Source organism: Trematomus bernacchii, unplaced genomic scaffold (genome assembly GCF_902827165.1).
Source record: "Trematomus bernacchii unplaced genomic scaffold, fTreBer1.1, whole genome shotgun sequence".
Taxonomy (NCBI): domain Eukaryota; kingdom Metazoa; phylum Chordata; class Actinopteri; order Perciformes; family Nototheniidae; genus Trematomus; species Trematomus bernacchii.
Window position 1 is genome coordinate 157,334 of NW_022987857.1, and position 19,300 is coordinate 176,633.

Consider the following 19,300-nt stretch of genomic DNA (forward strand, 5'->3'; position numbering starts at 1 on the left):
TCTATGGAGCACCTGTAGAAGGTCAGGAGGCTCTCTATGGAGCACCTGTAGAAGTTGCAGAGTATCCTGGAGTCCATGTTGAACCTCCTCAGCCTGCCAGTCTCTCCCTCTACCTGTCTGTCTGTAACCTGTCTGTCTGTACCCTGTATGTCTGTAACCTGTCTCTCTCTCTACCTGTCTGTCTGTAACCTGTCTGTCTGTAACCAGTCTCTCTCTCTACCTGTCTGTCTGTAACCTGTCTGTCTGTAACCAGTCTCTCTCTCTACCTGTCTGTCTGTAACCTGTCTGTCTGTAACCAGTCTCTCCCTCTACCTGTCTGTCTGTAACCTGTCTGTCTGTAACCAGTCTCTCCCTCTACCTGTCTGTCTGTAACCTGTCTGTCTGTAACCAGTCTCTCTCTCTACCTGTCTGTCTGTAACCTGTCTGTCTGTAACCTGTCTGTCTGTAACCAGTCTCTCTCTCTACCTGTCTGTCTGTAACCTGTCTGTCTGTAACCAGTCTCTCCCTCTACCTGTCTGTCTGTAACCTGTCTGTCTGTAACCTGTCTGTCTGTAACCAGTCTCTCTCTCTACCTGTCTGTCTGTAACCTGTCTGTCTGTAACCTGTCTGTCTGTAACCAGTCTCTCCCTCTACCTGTCTGTCTGTAACCTGTCTGTCTGTAACCTGTCTGTCTGTAACCAGTCTCTCCCTCTACCTGTCTGTCTGTAACCTGTCTGTCTGTAACCAGTCTCTCTCTCTACCTGTCTGTCTGTAACCTGTCTGTCTGTAACCAGTCTCTCCCTCTACCTGTCTGTCTGTAACCTGTCTGTCTGTAACCTGTCTGTCTGTAACCAGTCTCTCCCTCTACCTGTCTGTCTGTAACCTGTCTGTCTGTAACCTGTCTGTCTGTAACCAGTCTCTCTCTCTACCTGTCTGTCTGTAACCTGTCTGTCTGTAACCAGTCTCTCCCTCTACCTGTCTGTCTGTAACCTGTCTGTCTGTAACCTGTCTGTCTGTAACCAGTCTCTCTCTCTACCTGTCTGTCTGTAACCTGTCTGTCTGTAACCAGTCTCTCCCTCTACCTGTCTGTCTGTAACCTGTCTGTCTGTAACCAGTCTCTCTCTCTACCTGTCTGTCTGTAACCTGTCTGTCTGTAACCAGTCTCTCCCTCTACCTGTCTGTCTGTAACCTGTCTGTCTGTAACATGTCTCTCTCTCTACCTGTCTGTCTGTAACCTGTCTCTCTCTCTACCTGTCTGTCTGTAACCTGTCTGTCTGTAACCTGTCTGTCTGTAACCTGTCTGTCTGTAACCTGTCTCTCTCTCTACCTGTCTGTCTGTAACCTGTCTGTAACCAGTCTCTCTCTCTACCTGTCTGTCTGTAACCTGTCTGTCTGTAACCAGTCTCTCTCTCTACCTGTCTGTCTGTAACCTGTCTGTCTGTAACCAGTCTCTCTCTCTACCTGTCTGTCTGTAACCTGTCTCTCTCTCTACCTGTCTGTCTGTAACCTGTCTGTAACCAGTCTCTCTCTCTACCTGTCTGTCTGTAACCTGTCTCTCTCTCTACCTGTCTGTCTGTAACCTGTCTGTCTGTAACCAGTCTCTCCCTCTACCTGTCTGTCTGTAACCTGTCTGTCTGTAACCAGTCTCTCCCTCTACCTGTCTGTCTGTAACCTGTCTGTCTGTAACATGTCTCTCTCTCTACCTGTCTGTCTGTAACCTGTCTGTCTGTAACCTGTCTCTCTCTCTACCTGTCTGTCTGTAACCTGTCTCTCTCTCTACCTGTCTGTCTGTAACCTGTCTGTAACCAGTCTCTCTCTCTACCTGTCTGTCTGTAACCTGTCTGTCTGTAACCTGTCTGTCTGTAACCAGTCTCTCTCTCTACCTGTCTGTCTGTAACCTGTCTGTCTGTAACCAGTCTCTCTCTCTACCTGTCTGTCTGTAACCTGTCTGTAACCAGTCTCTCTCTCTACCTGTCTGTCTGTAACCTGTCTCTCTCTCTACCTGTCTGTCTGTAACCTGTCTGTAACCAGTCTCTCTCTCTACCTGTCTGTCTGTAACCTGTCTCTCTCTCTACCTGTCTGTCTGTAACCTGTCTGTAACCTGTCTCTCTCTCTACCTGTCTGTCTGTAACCTGTCTCTCTCTCTACCTGTCTGTCTGTAACCTGTCTGTAACCAGTCTCTCTCTCTACCTGTCTGTCTGTAACCTGTCTCTCTCTCTACCTGTCTGTCTGCAACCTGTCTGTCTGTAACCAGTCTCTCTCTCTACCTGTCTGTCTGTAACCTGTCTCTCTCTCTACCTGTCTGTCTGTAACCTGTCTCTCTCTTTACCTGTCTGTCTGTAACCTGTCTGTAACCAGTCTCTCTCTCTCTCTACCTGTCTGTCTGTAACCTGTCTCTCTCTCTACCTGTCTGTCTGTAACCAGTCTCTCTCTCTACCTGTCTGTCTGTAACCTGTCTCTCTCTCTACCTGTCTGTCTGTAACCTGTCTGTCTGTAACCAGTCTCTCTCTCTACCTGTCTGTCTGTAACCTGTCTCTCTCTCTACCTGTCTGTCTGTAACCTGTCTCTCTCTTTACCTGTCTGTCTGTAACCTGTCTGTAACCTGTCTGTAACCAGTCTCTCTCTCTACCTGTCTGTCTGTAACCTGTCTCTCTCTCTACCTGTCTGTCTGTAACCTGTCTCTCTCTCTACCTGTCTGTCTGTAACCTGTCTCTCTCTCTACCTGTCTGTCTGCAGCGCTGCAGTGACTCTGCTACCTGCCGTGCACTTGCTCTCACCAGGTGTGTGTTTGTTGTGATGCGAGGGGCAGCGTTGCTATGGGAGACGCACAGCCGCAGGTTAGAGACCAGAGAAGAAGAAATAAAACAACACCTGGAGGACCTGCGACGCTCACAGCAGAGAAACACACAGGTGAGCCCCCCCCCAGCTGAGCCCCTCGCAGGTGAGCCTCTCCCAGGTGAGACCCTCACAGGTGAGCCTCTCCCAGGAGAGACCCTCACAGGTAAGCCCCTCACAGGTGAGCCTCTCCCAGGTGAGACCCTCACAGGTGAGCCCCTCACAGGTGAGCCCCCCATAGGTGAGCCCCTCACAGGTGAGCCTCTCCCAGGTGAGACCCTCACAGGTGAGCCCCTCACAGGTGAGCCCCTCCCAGGAGAGCCCCCCATAGGTGAGCCCCTCACAGGTGAGCCTCTCCCAGGTGAGACCCTCACAGGTGAGCCCCTCACAGGTGAGCCCCTCTCTCTGAGTCTATCTGAGTCTCTCTGTGTCTCTCTAAGTCTCTCTGTGTCTCTCTAAGTCTCTCTGTGTCTCTCTAAGTCTCTCTGAGTCTATCTGAGTCTCTCTGAGTCTCTCTGAGTCTCTCTAAGTCTCTCTGAGTCTCTCTGAGTCTCTCTGTGTCTCTCTAAGTCTCTCTGTGTCTCTCTAAGTCTCTCTGTGTCTCTCTGTGTCTCTCTGAGTCTCTCTGAGTCTCTCTGTGTCTCTCTGAGTCTCTCTGTGTCTCTCTAAGTCTCTCTGTGTCTCTCTAAGTCTCTCTGAGTCTATCTGAGTCTCTCTGAGTCTCTCTGTGTCTCTCTAAGTCTCTCTAAGTCTCTCTGAGTCTCTCTGAGTCTCTCTGTGTCTCTCTAAGTCTCTCTAAGTCTCTCTGAGTCTCTCTGAGTCTCTCTGTGTCTCTCTAAGTCTCTCTGTGTCTCTCTAAGTCTCTCTGTGTCTCTCTGTGTCTCTCTGTGTCTCTCTGAGTCTCTCTGAGTCTCTCTGTGTCTCTCTGAGTCTCTCTGTGTCTCTCTAAGTCTCTCTGTGTCTCTCTAAGTCTCTCTGAGTCTATCTGAGTCTCTCTGAGTCTCTCTGTGTCTCTCTAAGTCTCTCTAAGTCTCTCTGAGTCTCTCTGAGTCTCTCTGTGTCTCTCTAAGTCTCTCTAAGTCTCTCTGTGTCTCTCTAAGTCTCTCTGTGTCTCTCTAAGTCTCTCTGAGTCTATCTGAGTCTCTCTGAGTCTCCCTGTGTCCCTCTAAGTCTCTCTGAGTCTCTCTGTGTCTATCTGAGTCTCTCTGAGTCTCTCTGAGTCTCTCTGTGTCTCTCTAAGTCTCTCTGAGTCTCTCTGTGTCTCTCTAAGTCTCTCTGAGTCTCTCTGTGTCTATCTGAGTCTCTCTGAGTCTCTCTGTGTCTATCTGAGTCTCTCTGTGTCTCTCTAAGTCTCTCTGAGTCTCTCTGTGTCTCTCTAAGTCTCTCTGAGTATCTCTGTGTCTATCTGAGTCTCTCTGAGTCTCTCTGTGTCTCTCTGAGTCTCTCTGAGTCTCTCTGTGTCTCTCTAAGTCTCTCTAAGTCTCTCTGTGTCTCTCTGAGTCTCTCTTTGTCCCTCTAAGTCTCTCTGTGTCTATCTGAGTCTCTCTGAGTCTCTCTTTGTCTCTCTTTGTCTCTCTGTGTCTATCTGAGTCTCTCTGAGTCTCTCTGTGTCTCTCTTTGTCTCTCTGAGTCTCTCTAAGTCTCTCTGTGTCTATCTGAGTCTCTCTGAGTCTCTCTTTGTCTCTCTTTGTCTCTCTGAGTCTCTCTTTGTCCCTCTGTGTCTCTCTGAGTCTCTCTGAGTCTCTCTTTGTCTCTCTGAGTCTCTCTGTGTCTCTTTGAGTCTCTCTGAGTCTCTCTGAGTCTCTCTGAGTCTCTCTGTGTCTCTCTAAGTCTCTCTGAGTCTCTCTGAGTCTCTCTGAGTCTCTCTGAGTCTCTCTGAGTCTCTCTGTGTCTCTTTGAGTCTCTCTGAGTCTCTCTGAGTCTCTCTGAGTCTCTCTGTGTCTCTCTAAGTCTCTCTGAGTCTCTCTGAGTCTCTCTGAGTCTCTCTGAGTCTCTCTGAGTCTCTTTGAGTCTCTCTGTGTCTCTCTGAGTCTCTTTGAGTCTCTATTGATCCAGAAGTTTCCATCACAGGTTTGCCTTTTTCTGTTTTCCCCTCAGAGGAGGAAGGTGCATCTTGACGACCTGCTGGGGGCGCTGCGTCAGGGGAGCAGCGAGGACAATCTGAGGACAAACCTGGAGAGATGTGTCCTATACCTGCAGGACATCAAACACAGGTACTGCAGCGCACATGCTAATGCTAATGCTAAGTGTGTCCAATACCTGCAGGACATCAAACACAGCGCACATGCTAATGCTAATGCTAAAGGCAGCGGAGAGGTTGACTGACAGTGAAACAAGTCTTTTAATGTGAAGGTGTGTGTGTGTGTGTGTGTGTGTGTGTGTGTGTGTGTGTGTGTGTGTGTGTGTGTGTGTGTGTGTGTGTGTGTGTGTGTGTGTGTGTGTGTGTGTGTGTGTGTGTGTGTGTGTGTGTGTGTGTGTGTGTGTGTGTGTGTGTGTGTGTGTGTGTGTGTGTAGCTGCACACAGTGTGTCTCTGATCAGGGGGAGGTGTTGGAGCGTCTCCCCCCCCTGCTCCTGGAAGAGCTCCTCTCCTACAGCAGCAGCATCAGCTCCTTCTTCCACCTGGGACACACCTACACACCGGTAATCACACACGCACGCACGCACACACACACACACACACACACACACACACACACACACACACACACACACACACACACACACACACACACACACACACACACACACACCTACCTGCTGATAACCATATAAAAAATGTAACCACTTAAAGCTGCAGCTACCCTTTCAAAATAAAAGCCCCAGGCATTGTGCTGGAGTGGGTGATGGTAAATGATAATGGTCTTCCTCTCCTCAGAGTCCAGAAGAGCTGCAGACCCTCCTCCCATCCTCCAGCGCCCCCCCTACCCCGGGTCAGTCTGAGCTCAGGGTTTACTATTATTTGTGTATGTTTGTTTGTTTATCTGACTGTACAGCACTTTGGTCTGGGCTTTTTAAAGCTGTGTTGTATTAAGTATGATATGATAACCTGTGGTCGTCTGACCTGCTGTGTTTGTGTAGAAGCCAATGATGGCGCTGAAACCACGAAACCAGAGAATCATCCAATCAGCGATCAGAACGACACAGACCCCGCCCAGCCCTCCCAGGATTGGCTGACTGAGGTAAAAGCTCCACTTCTGATTGCTTGTTTTGCTTAAAAAATAATGATAATTATTAGTGCGGTCTAATCGTTAAAAATACCAGTATCCACTTGTATTTTGGGGGATATATAACAAGCATGGGGTTGAAATAAAGAAATGCACAACAAACTGTAAGAAAAATCTGACTTTATTTCAACGTGATTTCTGAATTATTGGCATGAAGTCACACAGTTTTCTGACACTTATGGCGCTTTTCCACTGCAGCACGTTTTCTTTTGCTTTTCTACTAGGGGTAGTTCCGGCTCAGGGCTACTTTCTCACCTTTTTTCTGGTCCTCCAAAATCGAGGTTCTTAGCGGGCCAACAACCGGGCTGAATATGCTAAACTAGTGACGTAAACACTCTCGACTGCTGATTGGTCAGAGAGAATCGCTGGCAAGGGAGCTACAACTACAACAACATGAACATATTTGACCGTGATTTAATTGTAATACACGTTTTCAAAATGATGCCGAAGTAACAACATACTGATACCGGTTAGTAAAAACCATGAATTAATGCTTTGACAAGTCTGCAGACAGACGGCAGGAGAAACACCTTTTGAAATGCGTGTTTTCTGAATGGAGATCAGATCGATCAGGCTAAGCTAACGTTGTATATGCTCCGTCCACACTCACAACAACGGCCTACAGACAGAATTAAAGCAGCGACTGTATTCACCATGACACAGACAGTCTGTGGTTTGTACTCCTTTAAAGGTCCCATGTCACGGCCATTTCTACTGATCATAGTTCCATTGTTGAGGTCTACTAGAATAGATGTACATTGTTCAATGTTCCAAACTCACATTGGTTTCTCATACAGCCTCTCTGTAAAGTATGTGTATTCACTCTCTGTCCTACACGGCTTGTTGGAGCTCCTGCCCCCCCTCTCCCTGTGAGTCCAGTGAGCTCTGATTGGTCGGGACCAGCTGGCTTACTGGTGTGGTTTCCGGGTCGGCGATACAGAGAGAACAAGCGAAACTCATCCTGAGCACACACAAACACTCACAGCCGAAGTAAAAACAATAAGTGTGGCTTGATATTGAGTAAGAGGTTTCTAACGCTGTGAGAATGGGTCTGCAGAGAGAATGGGTCTGCAGAGAGAATGGGTCTGCAGAGAGAATGGGTCTGCAGAGAGAATGGGTCTGCAGAGAGAATGGGTCTGCAGAGAGAATGGGTCTGTAGAGAGAATGGGTCTGCAGAGAGAATGGGTCTGCAGAGAGAATGGGTCTGCAGAGAGCATTTCTCCACCATCCCAACTTGTCTATTACCAGCGTTCAGGGAGCTCTATGCAAGTCAATGGGGACTCCCTGTTAGTTGAAAATGTACGCTAAAGGTCCTGGTGTGAGAGGAGCTCTCTTGGAAAATGAGAAATCCCCAACGAGGCGTTCTGGGGCAGCATAGAGAGGTCTGCTCTGTGTTAGAGCTTTACTCTCTACAGGGTGCACTCTGAGGGTTTGTGACTCTGCAGACCGTTCACATGCAGAAGCTTCAGAACACAAGGGGACGGGTCAGAACCAGAGAAGCATGTGTTCTGGAGATCCAGCATAACACCACAGGAAAGAATGAAACAGAGAGGAATCAATAAAACACAAACACAGACTGATCAGTAATTATTATTTAGTTGTTGCAACAAACAAACACTAATGGGGAAACATCACCTGCTGCCACAGCAGCCAATCACAGAACTGCCCCCGACAGTATCAACAATCATACAGCATATAAAGCCACTGCAATGAACACACACACATTTGATCATGCAGCCTACCACACATGTGTTTCTCTCTGAAAGCTATACTTGTGTTTAAACGTCATCACATGACATTACATTTAGCTGAGGCTTTTATCCAAAGCGACTTACAATCAGTGCATTCGACCAACAAGATACAAACTAGAAGAAAACAGAATCATATAAGTACATCAGGTTTCATAGAGCCAAAACATTTCAAGTGCTACTCAACAGGCTTTAGATAAGCCAGTCCTTTGTTAGTATATAAGTGCTTTCAAGGTTCAAGGTTCAAGGTTCAAGGTTCTTTATTGTCAATCTGACATAGCTACAGAGTAATTATGCAGTTGAAAATCTTATGTCACAGGCTTCTCCAACAATGCAACATAATAACATAACATAATAACAATAAGAGCAAGAGCAATACAAAAATAATAATAGTTATAAAAATGAAATAAAGTTATGATGTGGAATAGTGCAGTATGAGTCTATATACAAGTTATTGGAATGATATATATATATTAGGTATTAGATACATACTACTGAGTAGCAGTTGAATGTTTGAAGTTGTTTCAACAGTTCAATTGTTTAACAGTCTCACTGCCCGCGGGAAGAAACTGTCTCCGAATCTTCTTGTCCTTGCCCGGATGCTGCGGTAACGTCTGCCAGACGGCAACAGAAAGAACAGTTTGTGGCTGGGGTGATGGGGGTCTTTGATAATCCGTAGTGATTTCTTCCTGAGCCGCTGGGAGTAAAGGTCCTCCATGGATGGCAGCTCCGTCCTGGTGATGTTCTGTGCAGTTTTCACCACCCTCTGTAAAGCCTTACGATTGAGGGCGGTGCAGCTGCCGTACCAGGCCGTCATGCTGCCAGTGAGGATACTCTCTATCGTGCACCTGTAGAAGTTGCAGAGTATCCTGGAATCCATTTTGAACCTCCTCAACCTGCGGAGGAAGAAGAGCCGCTGTCGAGCTTTCTTGGTGATGGTGGTGGTGTGAAGAGACCATGTCAGGTCCTCAGTGATGTGGACCCCAAGGAACCTGAAGCTTTTGACTCTCTCCACCGTAGTCCCATTGATGGCGATGGGGGCGTGTCCCTCTCCCTGCTGCTTCCTGTAATCCACAATCAGCTCCTTTGTTTTGCTGATGTTGAGATGGAGGTTGTTCTCCTGGCACCAAGATGTCAGGTTTTCGACCTCCTCTCTGTACGCCGTCTCGTCATCGTCTGTGATCTGGCCGATGACGGTCGTGTCATCAGCAAACTTCACGATGGTGTTGGAGCTGTGTGTGGCCACGCAGTCGTGGGTGAACAGGGAGTAGAGGAGAGGGCTGAGCACGCAGCCTTGAGGGGCACCGGTGTTGAGAATCAGGGTGGAGGATGTGATGTTTCCCACCCGCACTGCCTGGGGTCTGCCCGTCAGGAAGTTCAGGATCCAGTCACAGAGGGCGCTGTTGAGCCCGAGGTCTCTGAGCTTGATGGCCAGCTTGGAGGGCACAATGGTGTTGAATGCTGAACTGTAGTCAATGAACAGCATTCTCACATATGTGTTCCTGTTCTTCGGGTCCAGGTGTGAGAGGGCAGTGTGGAGGGTGAGGGCTATGGCGTCGTCTGTGGACCTGTTTGCTCTGTAGGCAAACTGCAGGGGGTCCAGAGAGTCAGGGAGGGAGGAGGTGATGAATAATTTGACTAACCGCTCAAAGCACTTCATTATGATGGAGGTGAGTGCTACTGGGCGGTAGTCGTTGGGGCAGGTGATGATTGTCTTTTTGGGGACAGGAATGATGGTGGAGTGTTTAAGACATGTGGGGACTACAGACTGCAGCAGGGACCTGTTGAAGATGTCTGTGAACACCTCTGCCAGCTGAACTGCACACACCCTGAGAACACGGCCAGGGATGCCATCAGGTCCAGGAGCCTTGTGTGGGTTAACCCTTTTAAAGGATTTACACACATCTGCCCTGTTTAAAACAAAAGGGCAGTGTAGCTCCTGGTCCCTCTGTACCTCCACAGCCTGGCTGCTCTCAAAGCGTGCAAAAAAACTGTTTAGCTCATCTGGGAGAGATGCGCACGCAGACACTCCCGCAGCACCCCCCGCTGCTCCTTTGTAGTCAGTCATTGTCCTTAGTCCCGCCCACATATTCCTAGTGTTACAGCCTTTGAAGTCAGATTCCACCTTCTCTTTGTACTGTCTCTTTGCATTTGTTATTGCTCTCCGGAGATCATACCTAGACTTCCTGTACTCCTCCAAATCTCCCGCTGTGTGCGCGAGAGTGCGCGCTTTCAGTTTGCCGCGCACCTCACCGTTTACCCAGGGCTTTTGATTTGGGAATGTCCGTACAGAAACCTTCGGTACCACGTCATCGATGCATTTCCCAATGTAGCAGATGACAGTGTCCGTGTGTGTGTTGATGTTATTGTCCTCAAACACACTCCAATCCGTAGATGCAAAGCAATCCTGCAGTGCTGAATCTGACTCCTCGCTCCATCGTTGTACTGTCCTTGTTATCGGTCTGTCCCGTTTAAGTTTCTGCTTGTAAGCAGGCAACAACAGTAGTGAGATATGGTCTGATTTGCCGAAGGGAGGGCGAGGGAGAGCCTTATATCCATTCCGGAAAGGGGAATAAACATGGTCCAGTATGTTTCCCCCGCGCGTCGGGAAGTTGATGTGTTGGTAATATTTTGGCAAAACCTTCTTCATGTTGGCGGTGTTGAAATCTCCGGCCACAACGAACGCCGCATCTGGCCGTGAAGTCTCGGTTTTATCAATAAACCCAAACAGCTGATCGAGTGCCGTGTTGTTGTCGGCGAGTGGCTGCGGCGGGATATACACTGCTGTTATCACAACAGATGTGAATTCCCTCGGCAGATGGAAGGCCCGACATGAGATCATGAGGTGCTCTAGCTGTGCGGAACAGTCCGATGAAATAATCTTCACATCTGAGCACCAGTTGTTGTTAGTCATTACACACACACCGCCTCCCTTACTTTTCCCCGAGTTAGCAGTCCGGTCCTGACGAAAAATAGAGAATCCGTCAGGGACAATGGCGGAGCCCGGGATAGCGGGGTTGAGCCAAGTCTCAGTGAGAATTAACACGTTACAGTTCTTAATGTCCCGTTGAAAAGCAATCCGGCTTCTGAGTTCATCTAGCTTATTTTCAATGGATTGAACATTAGCCAGAAGAATACTCGGAAGAGGGGGCCGATTCTCACGTTTTCTCAGTCTGACCAGCAACCCGGCCCGGCATCCCCGCTTTGTCTTCTTCTTGCGTCTCTCAGGTAGAACAGCAACAGGTAGCCATGGTGAATCTCCATTGTCTGTCGGAGGGTTAATATTGTCCACGAAGTTTCGCAATTGGAAAAGTTCCTCTCTGCTATATTGTATGGCAGAGTAGGTGCGGTCGGCTAGCATGTTGCGAACCATGTTAAAAGTAAAACGGCAAAAGTAAAAGAAATATGTACAAAATACGAAAATGGGCAAAGTTGGAGAGGAGCACAAAGACGATTATTATTATTAGACTTATTTGTTAGTATATAAGTGCTTTGTTAGTATGTAAGTGCTTTGTTAGTATGTAAGTGCTTTGTTAGTATATAAGTGCTTTGTTAGTCATTCTATGGCTCGAAGTGGAGTGGAAAGAGATGAGTCTTCAGTCTGAAGAAGATGTGTAAGCTTTCTGCTGTCCTGATGTCAATGGGGAGCTCATTCCACCATGTTGGAGCCAGGATATCAAACCCACGTGTTTCTGCTGATGGGAACTTGGGTCCCCCTCGCAGTGCGGGTGCAGCGAGCCGTTTGGCCGATGCAGAGCGGAGTGCACGTGCTGGGGTGTACAGTTTAACCATGTCCTGGATGTAGGAAGGGCCAGATCCATTCACAGCATGGTACGCTAGCACCAGTGTCTTGAAGTGGATTCTAGCAGTTACTGGAAGCCAGTGAAGGGAGCAGAGGAGCGGCGTGGTGTGGGAACATTTAGGAAGGTTGAAGACCAGACGAGCCGCTGCATTCTGGATGAGCTGCAGAGGTCGGATGGCACATGCAGGTAGACCAGCCAGGAGGGAGTTGCAGTAGTCTAGGCGTGAGATGACGAGAGCCTGGACCAGAACCTGCTTTCTGGGTCAGGAGGGGACGTATCCTCCTGATGTTGGAAAGAGTGTATCTGCAGCAGCGGGTTGTGTTTGGATTTCCACCGTTTCCGCTCTGCTGCCTGAAGGATGGTTCTATTAGCACGCAGTGCGTCATTTAGCCAGGGAGCAGGAGGGACTGACGAGCCCGTCGAGGTGCGAGAGGACAGAGAGAGTCCAGAGAGGATGAAAGAGTAGAGAGGAGAGTTTCTGCAGCAGAGTTTGGAGGCAGGAGTTGGAACGAGTCAGAGGAAGGGAGGGCTGAGAGCACCGATGAGGCAAAGGGAGAGGGGGAGAGGGAACGAAGGTTACGGCGGACAGGTGCAGGATGAGAAGAGATTAGTTTGTTATGTTTGGAAAGGGGTAGAGAGAATGAAATGAAGAAGTGATCAGAGGTGTGAAGTGGGTTTACAGAGAGGTTAGAAGTAGTGCAGTTCCTTGAGAATATGAGATCAAGGACATTGCCAGCTTTATGAGTTGGTGGGGACGGAGACAGATTCCTCCAAGAAGTCCCCCAAGGCGCCTGGTGGACGGTAGAGAACAACAATGGTTCATTGTATAGGATGGGTTACTGTGACGGCATGGAATTCAAAGGAGGAAGGAGTGAAGTTAGGTAGCTTGAAGAGGGAAGAGCTCCATTTGGGAGAGAGCAGGAGACCACCTCCTCTGCCAGTGGGTCTGGGTGTATGGGTGAAGGAATATGCTGTGCAGAGAGCTGCTGGGGTGGATGTGTTGGATGGAGTAATCCAGGTCTCAGGGTTCATCATCTCATGACATCCTTAGGATTAGTTAACTAACAAAGGTGAACTGTTTTTTATAACCTAAGGCCTTCTCTGAACTTCGTCTACCCTCGGTGTCAGCTCACTTCAAATGAATACATCTATTGATAATTCAGAACGACCACTGTCTCTCTAACTGTGTGTGACCCAAGTCAGTAACACACATCATATGGAATACCATGTGACCCTTAATGAATATCAGAAATACGCTGTATTAAACATTCTGCCATAACACGTGACATGGGACCTTTAACCTTTGTCTAGTTTCTGAACAGATATGAGGAGCTGTGAGCTCAGAGTGAGAAAGCATCAACAAAGCATCAAATGTGTGTGTGTGTGTGTGTGCGTGTGTGTGCGTGTGTGTGTGTAGGCTGACTCCTCTCTGATAGATTTCTGTGACATCAGCAGTTTTGTTACGTTTACATCAGCGAGGGGCGTGGCCTACAGTGGCCCCGCCTTCAGATGCCCCGCCCCTGACCTGCAGCAGGAAACTCAGCTGAGCCTGTTTCCTGCAGAGCTGCTCACACATGCACTGAGCAGGTACACACACACACACACACACACACACACACACACACACACACACACACACACACACACACACACACACACACACACACACACACACACACACACACACACACACACACACAGTGTTTTGATATATGTATTGAATGTGCATGTTGCCGCTACACTGCTGACTTAAGACCAAACTCCTTTTGAGGAGAGACATTTATTGTGTGTGTGTGTGTGTGTGTGTCAGGACACGGACGCTGTTCTTGGATCACCTGGAGCAGCGTTTCCATGACGTCCTGAGCTCTGCGGTTGCCATGATGACAGAAAGGAAGGAGGCGGTCCTTACGGAGCAGGAAGTCCTGATGCAGCAGCTGCACCCCCGACACATCAAGACCCACATCTACCTGCCCCGCCTGGGTAACACACACACACACACACACACACACACACACACACACACACACACACACACACACACACACACACACACACACACACACACACACACACACACACACACACACACACACACACACACACACACACACACAAATAAATTGTTTTTATTCTGGTGGTAAGAATTCCAAGAATAACCGAGGTGAGCCCAGGTAGAAAAAAACCAGGTGTGTGTGTAGGTCTTACATTATGTTTAAAAGTCTGAAGAAAATATGTTCAAATATTTTTTTTAAATGTCCAAAAACGTCTGTAAAATAAGTAAAGAAAAAACGTGTGTGTGTGTGTGTGTGTGTGTGTGTGTGTGTGTGTGTGTGTGTGTGTGTGTGTGTGTGTGTGTGTGTGTGTGTGTGTGTGTGTGTGTGTGTGTGTGTGTGTGTGTGTGTGTGTGTGTGTGTGTGTGTGTGTAGCTGAGCTGCAGCTCCACAGACAGCAGGTGGATGCTCACTGTGAGGAGGTGGAGGAGGTGCTGTCCTCCTGCAGGGTGGAGCTGCAGGAGCTTCAGTCCTCCGTCAGGAGGAGGAACCAGCAGCTCTCCGTCCGCCTGTCCAACATGGAGGAGCACGTCCTGTCAGCGGACAGCAGCTCCAACGGCAACACTCTGTACTCTACACACACTCTGTAGTCTACACACACTCTGTACTCTACACACACTCTGTACTGTACACACACTGTACTGATGATAATGGACCCTCTGCTCTGTCCGCAGGCTGCAGGCTGTAAGCTCCACCCTGCAGGACTGTCTGGATGAACATATCAAACACACCCAGCGCTGTCAGACCTCCTGCAGACAGACGGTCCAGTCCCGCCTGCAGGAGGTCCGGAGCAGAGCAGCACACCTCCTCACCGGCTTCAGGTAACTCCTCCCTCTCCTCACCTGCTTCAGGTAACTCCTCCCTCTCCTCACCGCCTTCAGGTAACTCCTCCCCCTCCTCACCTGCTTCAGGTAACTCCTCCCTCTCCTCACCTGCTTCAGGTAACTCCTCCCCCTCCTCACCGGCTTCAGGTAACTCCTCCCTCTCCTCACCTGCTTCAGGTAACTCCTCCCTCTCCTCACCTGCTTCAGGTAACTCCTCCCCCTCCTCACCGGCTTCAGGTAACTCCTCCCCCTCCTCACCTGCTTCAGGTAACTCCTCCCCCTCCTCACCGGCTTCAGGTAACTCCTCCCTCTCCTCACCTGCTTCAGGTAACTCCTCCCCCTCCTCACCTGCTTCAGGTAACTCCTCCCTCTCCTCACCTGCTTCAGGTAACTCCTGCCCCTCCTCACCGGCTTCAGGTAACTCCTCCCCCTTCACCTGCTTCAGGTAACTCCTCCCCCTCACCGGCTTCAGGTAACTCCTCCCCCTCCTCACCTGCTTCAGGTAACTCCTGCCCCTCCTCACCTGCTTCAGGTAACTCCTCCCCCTCCTCACCGGCTTCAGGTAACTCCTCCCCCTCCTCACCTGCTTCAGGTAACTCCTCCCCCTCCTCACCTGCTTCAGGTAACTCCTGCCCCTCCTCACCGGCTTCAGGTAACTCCTCCCTCTCCTCACCTGCTTCAGGTAACTCCTCCCCCTCCTCACCTGCTTCAGGTAACTCCTGCCCCTCCTCACCGGCTTCAGGTAACTCCTCCCCCTCCTCACCTGCTTCAGGTAACTCCTCCCCCTCCTCACCGGCTTCAGGTAACTCCTCCCCCTTCACCTGCTTCAGGTAACTCCTCCCCCTTCACCTGCTTCAGGTAACTCCTCCCCCTCCTCACCTGCTTCAGGTAACTCCTCCCCCTCCTCACCGGCTTCAGGTAACTCCTCCCCCTTCACCTGCTTCAGGTAACTCCTCCCCCCCTTCACCTGCTTCAGGTAACTCCTACACCTCCTCACCTGCTTCAGGTAACTCCTCCTCCTCCTCCTCACCTGCTTCAGGTAACTCCTACACCTCCTCACCTGCTTCAGGTAACTCCTCCTCCCTCTGTCCTCGGACACTGAGGAAGTTCTGGAGCTGAAGAGGCTCTCCTCCTTTGTTCAGGTTGTTCAGTGAAGGAGGGGACTTCGCTCCTCAGGAGGTGAAGGTGTTCCAGAGGAGGCTGAAGGAGGAGACCAAGCAGATCAATGCCACAGAGGAATCCATCTCCTCCGAGCTGGAGGCGTTCGAGTCCCACAGTTTACAGCAGGTTTGACCTTTAACCCTTATTAAAGAGTCCCTGTTAAACACTAATATAAACCTGAACATCGGCATGAGAGGACTCTTTAAAGATCAAATCACGTTTTGAACGGCTATCATTTATATATATTTACAGTCAATTCTAAACTGAACATATATAGAACCTGTTTGACGTTACAATCTGAAATGTGGAGAGTTTCCTCCACAGCTGAAGGAGGCGTCCGGGAGTTTAGAGGAGAAACTCTCCCTCCTGAAGTCTGAGATGGGGTTCATGGAGAAGATCCAGAAAATCATCGGCAGCACACAAGTTCACATCAAGGCTGAGGTACCTGTCTGTCTGTCTGTCTGTCCGTCCGTCCGTCTGTCCGTCCGTCGGTCCGTCCGTCCGTCCATCCGTCCGTCGGTCCATCTGTGCGTCTGTCTGTCCGTCCGTCCGTCCGTCCGTCCGTCCGTCCGTCCGTCTGTCCGTCCGTCCGTCCGTCCGTCCGTCCGTCCGTCCGTCTGTCCGTCCGTCTGGCTGTCTGTCCGTCTGTCTGTGCGTCCGTCGGTCCGTCTGTCCGTCTGTCCGTCTGTCCGTCTGTCCGTCCGTCGGTCCGCCCGTCCGTCCGTCCGTCCGTCCGTCCGTCCGTCGGTCCGCCTGTCTGTCCGTCGGTCCGTCGGTCCGTCCGTCCGTCCGTCCGTCCGTGCGTATGTCCGTCCGTCCGTCCGTCCGTCCGTCCGTCCGTCCGTCTGTCCGTCTGTCCGTCCGTCCGTCCGTCCGTCCGTCCGTCCGTCCGTCCGTCCGCCCGTCCGCCCGTCTGTGCGTCCGTGCGTCCGTCTGTGCGTCCGTGCGTCCGTCTGTCTGTCCGTCGGTCCGTCGGTCCGCCCGTCCGTCCGTCCGTTCGTCTGTCCGTCCGTGCGTCCGTCTGTCCGTCTGTCCGTCCGTCGGTCCGCCTGTCTGTCGGTCCGTCCGTCCGTCCGTCCGTCCGTGCGTCCGTCTGTCCGTCCGTCCGCCCGTCGGTCCGTCCGTCCGTCCGTCCGTCGGTCCGTCTGTGCGTCCGTCTGTCCGTCCGTCCGCCTGTCGGTCCGTCCGTCCGTCGGTCCGTCTGTGCGTCTGTCTGTCCGTCCGTCCGTCCGTCCGTCGGTCCGTCTGTCCGTCCGTCCGTCCGTCGGTCCGCCCGTCTGTCCGTCCGTGCGTCCGTCTGTCCGTCCGCCCGTCCGTCCGTCTGTCCGTCCGTCTGTCCGTCCGTCCGTCCGTCGGTCCGCCCGTCTGTCCGTCCGTGCGTCCGTCTGTCCATCGGTCTGTCCGTCCGTCGGTCCGTCCGCCTGTCCGTCCGTCCGTCCGTCCGTCCGTCCGTCCGTCCGTCCGTCCGTCCGTCCGTCCGTCCGTCCGTCCGTCGGTCTGTCCGTCTGTCCGTCTGTCTGTCTGAACATGTTGGACCTTGCAGGCAGCCAGCAGTAACCAGCAGCAGTCGGCCATCAGCAGCAGGTTGGAGGATCTGAGGAGGCTGTTGGAGAACAAACAGGAACACACTCAGGTATACTCAGTGACACACACAGGTACACACACTGGTACACACACAGGTACACACACAGGTAAACACACAGGTACACACACAGGAACACACTCAGGTATACACACAGGAACACACTCAGGTACACACACAGGTACACACACGTATACTCACAGGTACACACAGTACTTTGTAATATGATGTGTAGTTGCAGGGCTGCTGCATTACTGTGAACTACTGTCATGTTACCCAACAGGGTCTAGAGACAACAGGAGGTCCTAGTACTCCTAGTACTAGACTCCTTGTACTAGGATGGGTTAAAAGCAGAGGCCAAATTTCACTGTGTGTGCTGTGTGCTCTGCATGTGTGACCATTAAAGAGGGTTTCATCCCTCCCTATTCTATTCTATTCTATTCTATTCTAACTTTAATGTGTCTGTCTGTCTGCAGGTGTCTCCAGATCAGGTGTTGTCCCTCCTGTCATCAGTGAATGAAGAAGTCAGGAAGCGCTGTCAGTACCTCGACATTTCATTGGTAGGTGATGTCTCTCTGTTTCAGTCTGGTTCACAGGTCTGTTAGTACTCTCCCATCTCCACCGTGTACAATATGTACTGTACTGGTATTACAGGGTAGTGTTCTCAATCACAGCTTCTTCCTCCTTGTCTCCCTGGACCACCTCTTATCTTCTTGGCCCACCTCTTGCCTTCCTGGACCACCTCTTGTCTCCCTGGACCACCTCTTGTCTCCCTGGCCCACCTCTTGTCTTCCTGGCCCACCTCTTGTCTTCTTGGACCACCTCTTGCCTCCCTGGCCCACCTATTGTCTTCCTGGACCACCTCTTGTCTTCCTGTACCACCTCTTGTCTCCCTGGCCCATCTCTTGCCTCCCTGGCCCACCTCTTGTCTTCCCGGACCATCTCTTGTCTCCCTGGACCAACTCTTGTCTCCTTGGCCCACTTCTTGTCTTCCCGGACCACCTCTTGTCTTCCCGGACCACCTCTTGTCTCCCTGGACCACCTCTTGTCTCCCTGGACCACCTCTTGTCTCCCTGGCCCACCTCTTTTCTCCCTGGCCCACCTCTTGTCTTCCTGGACCAGCTCTTGTCTTCTTGGACCACCTCTTGTCTTCTTGGCCCACCTCTTTTCTTCCTGGACCACCTCTTGCCTTCTTGGACCACCTTTTGTGTCCCTGGACCACCTCTTGTCTTCTTGGACCACCTCTTGTCTTCCTGGACCACCTCTTGTCTTCCTGGACCACCTCTTGTCTTCCTGGACCACCTCTTGTCTTCCTGGACCACCTCTTGTCTCTTCTAAAATCCATTTGGATCCCCTTTGTGTTTTGCCTTGCAGGAAGGCCTCTCGGCTCGTCCCAAATCCAGAAAGCCAGTCCACTCAGCCCGCCCTCTTGGTGAACTGCAGACCAGCAGGTCAGGTGTGGACCTCCTCTGGGACCCTGTTGTGGACGTCATCAGGTCCCTGAACAGGTCTGTAGTCCCGATCCAATAGTGTCACACTGCAGGCGGTACAGGGACTGTTGTGAAGAAAGTAAACCGGCTTCTGTCCAACAATGTGAACCAGGTTCTGTGAGGACCAGGACTGTGGAGGAGCAGAGGAAGCGGAGGGAGGAAGACCAGCTGCTGGTAAACACCTGTCTGTCTTTGTAAACAAGTCTCAGATACGCAGAGCTGGGGAGACACCAAGTATCTCAAATTGTACATAAGTACAGTACTTGAGTAAATGAACTTGGTTTCTTTCCACCTTTAATTAAGTGTTATGAGGGTATAATGAGGTATAATGAGGTATTAGGAGGTATTATGAGGTATGAGGGTATTATGAGGTATGAAGGTATTATGAGGTATTATTATGATGTATTATGAGGGTATTATGAGGTATTATGAGGGTATTATGAGGGTATTATGACTTATGAGGTATAATGAGGTATTATGAGGTATTATGAGGTATGGGGGTATAATGAGGTATTATGAGGGTATTATGAGGGTATTATGAGGTATTATTATGATGTATTATGAAGTAATATGAGGTATTATGAGGTATAAGGAGGTATTAT

The 19,300-nt window shown here is 50.4% G+C and overlaps 1 protein-coding gene across 2 annotated transcripts in view; it reads left to right on the forward strand.

Annotated features, from left to right (window-relative positions):
• ccdc180 (coiled-coil domain containing 180) overlaps positions 1 to 19,300 on the forward strand; it is a 53,220-nt gene that overhangs the window by 26,703 nt on the left and 7,217 nt on the right. For both annotated transcript variants that reach the window (XM_034113495.1, XM_034113496.1), the window contains exons 13-27: positions 2,716 to 2,889; positions 4,912 to 5,027; positions 5,329 to 5,455; positions 5,691 to 5,745; positions 5,894 to 5,994; positions 13,008 to 13,177; positions 13,401 to 13,570; positions 14,017 to 14,209; positions 14,316 to 14,462; positions 15,608 to 15,752; positions 15,951 to 16,067; positions 17,170 to 17,259; positions 17,685 to 17,768; positions 18,583 to 18,716; positions 18,811 to 18,872. In XM_034113495.1, coding sequence (XP_033969386.1) covers positions 2,716 to 2,889; positions 4,912 to 5,027; positions 5,329 to 5,455; positions 5,691 to 5,745; positions 5,894 to 5,994; positions 13,008 to 13,177; positions 13,401 to 13,570; positions 14,017 to 14,209; positions 14,316 to 14,462; positions 15,608 to 15,752; positions 15,951 to 16,067; positions 17,170 to 17,259; positions 17,685 to 17,768; positions 18,583 to 18,716; positions 18,811 to 18,872 — 1,885 coding nt within the window. The remainder of the gene's footprint in view (positions 1 to 2,715; positions 2,890 to 4,911; positions 5,028 to 5,328; positions 5,456 to 5,690; positions 5,746 to 5,893; positions 5,995 to 13,007; positions 13,178 to 13,400; positions 13,571 to 14,016; positions 14,210 to 14,315; positions 14,463 to 15,607; positions 15,753 to 15,950; positions 16,068 to 17,169; positions 17,260 to 17,684; positions 17,769 to 18,582; positions 18,717 to 18,810; positions 18,873 to 19,300) is intronic.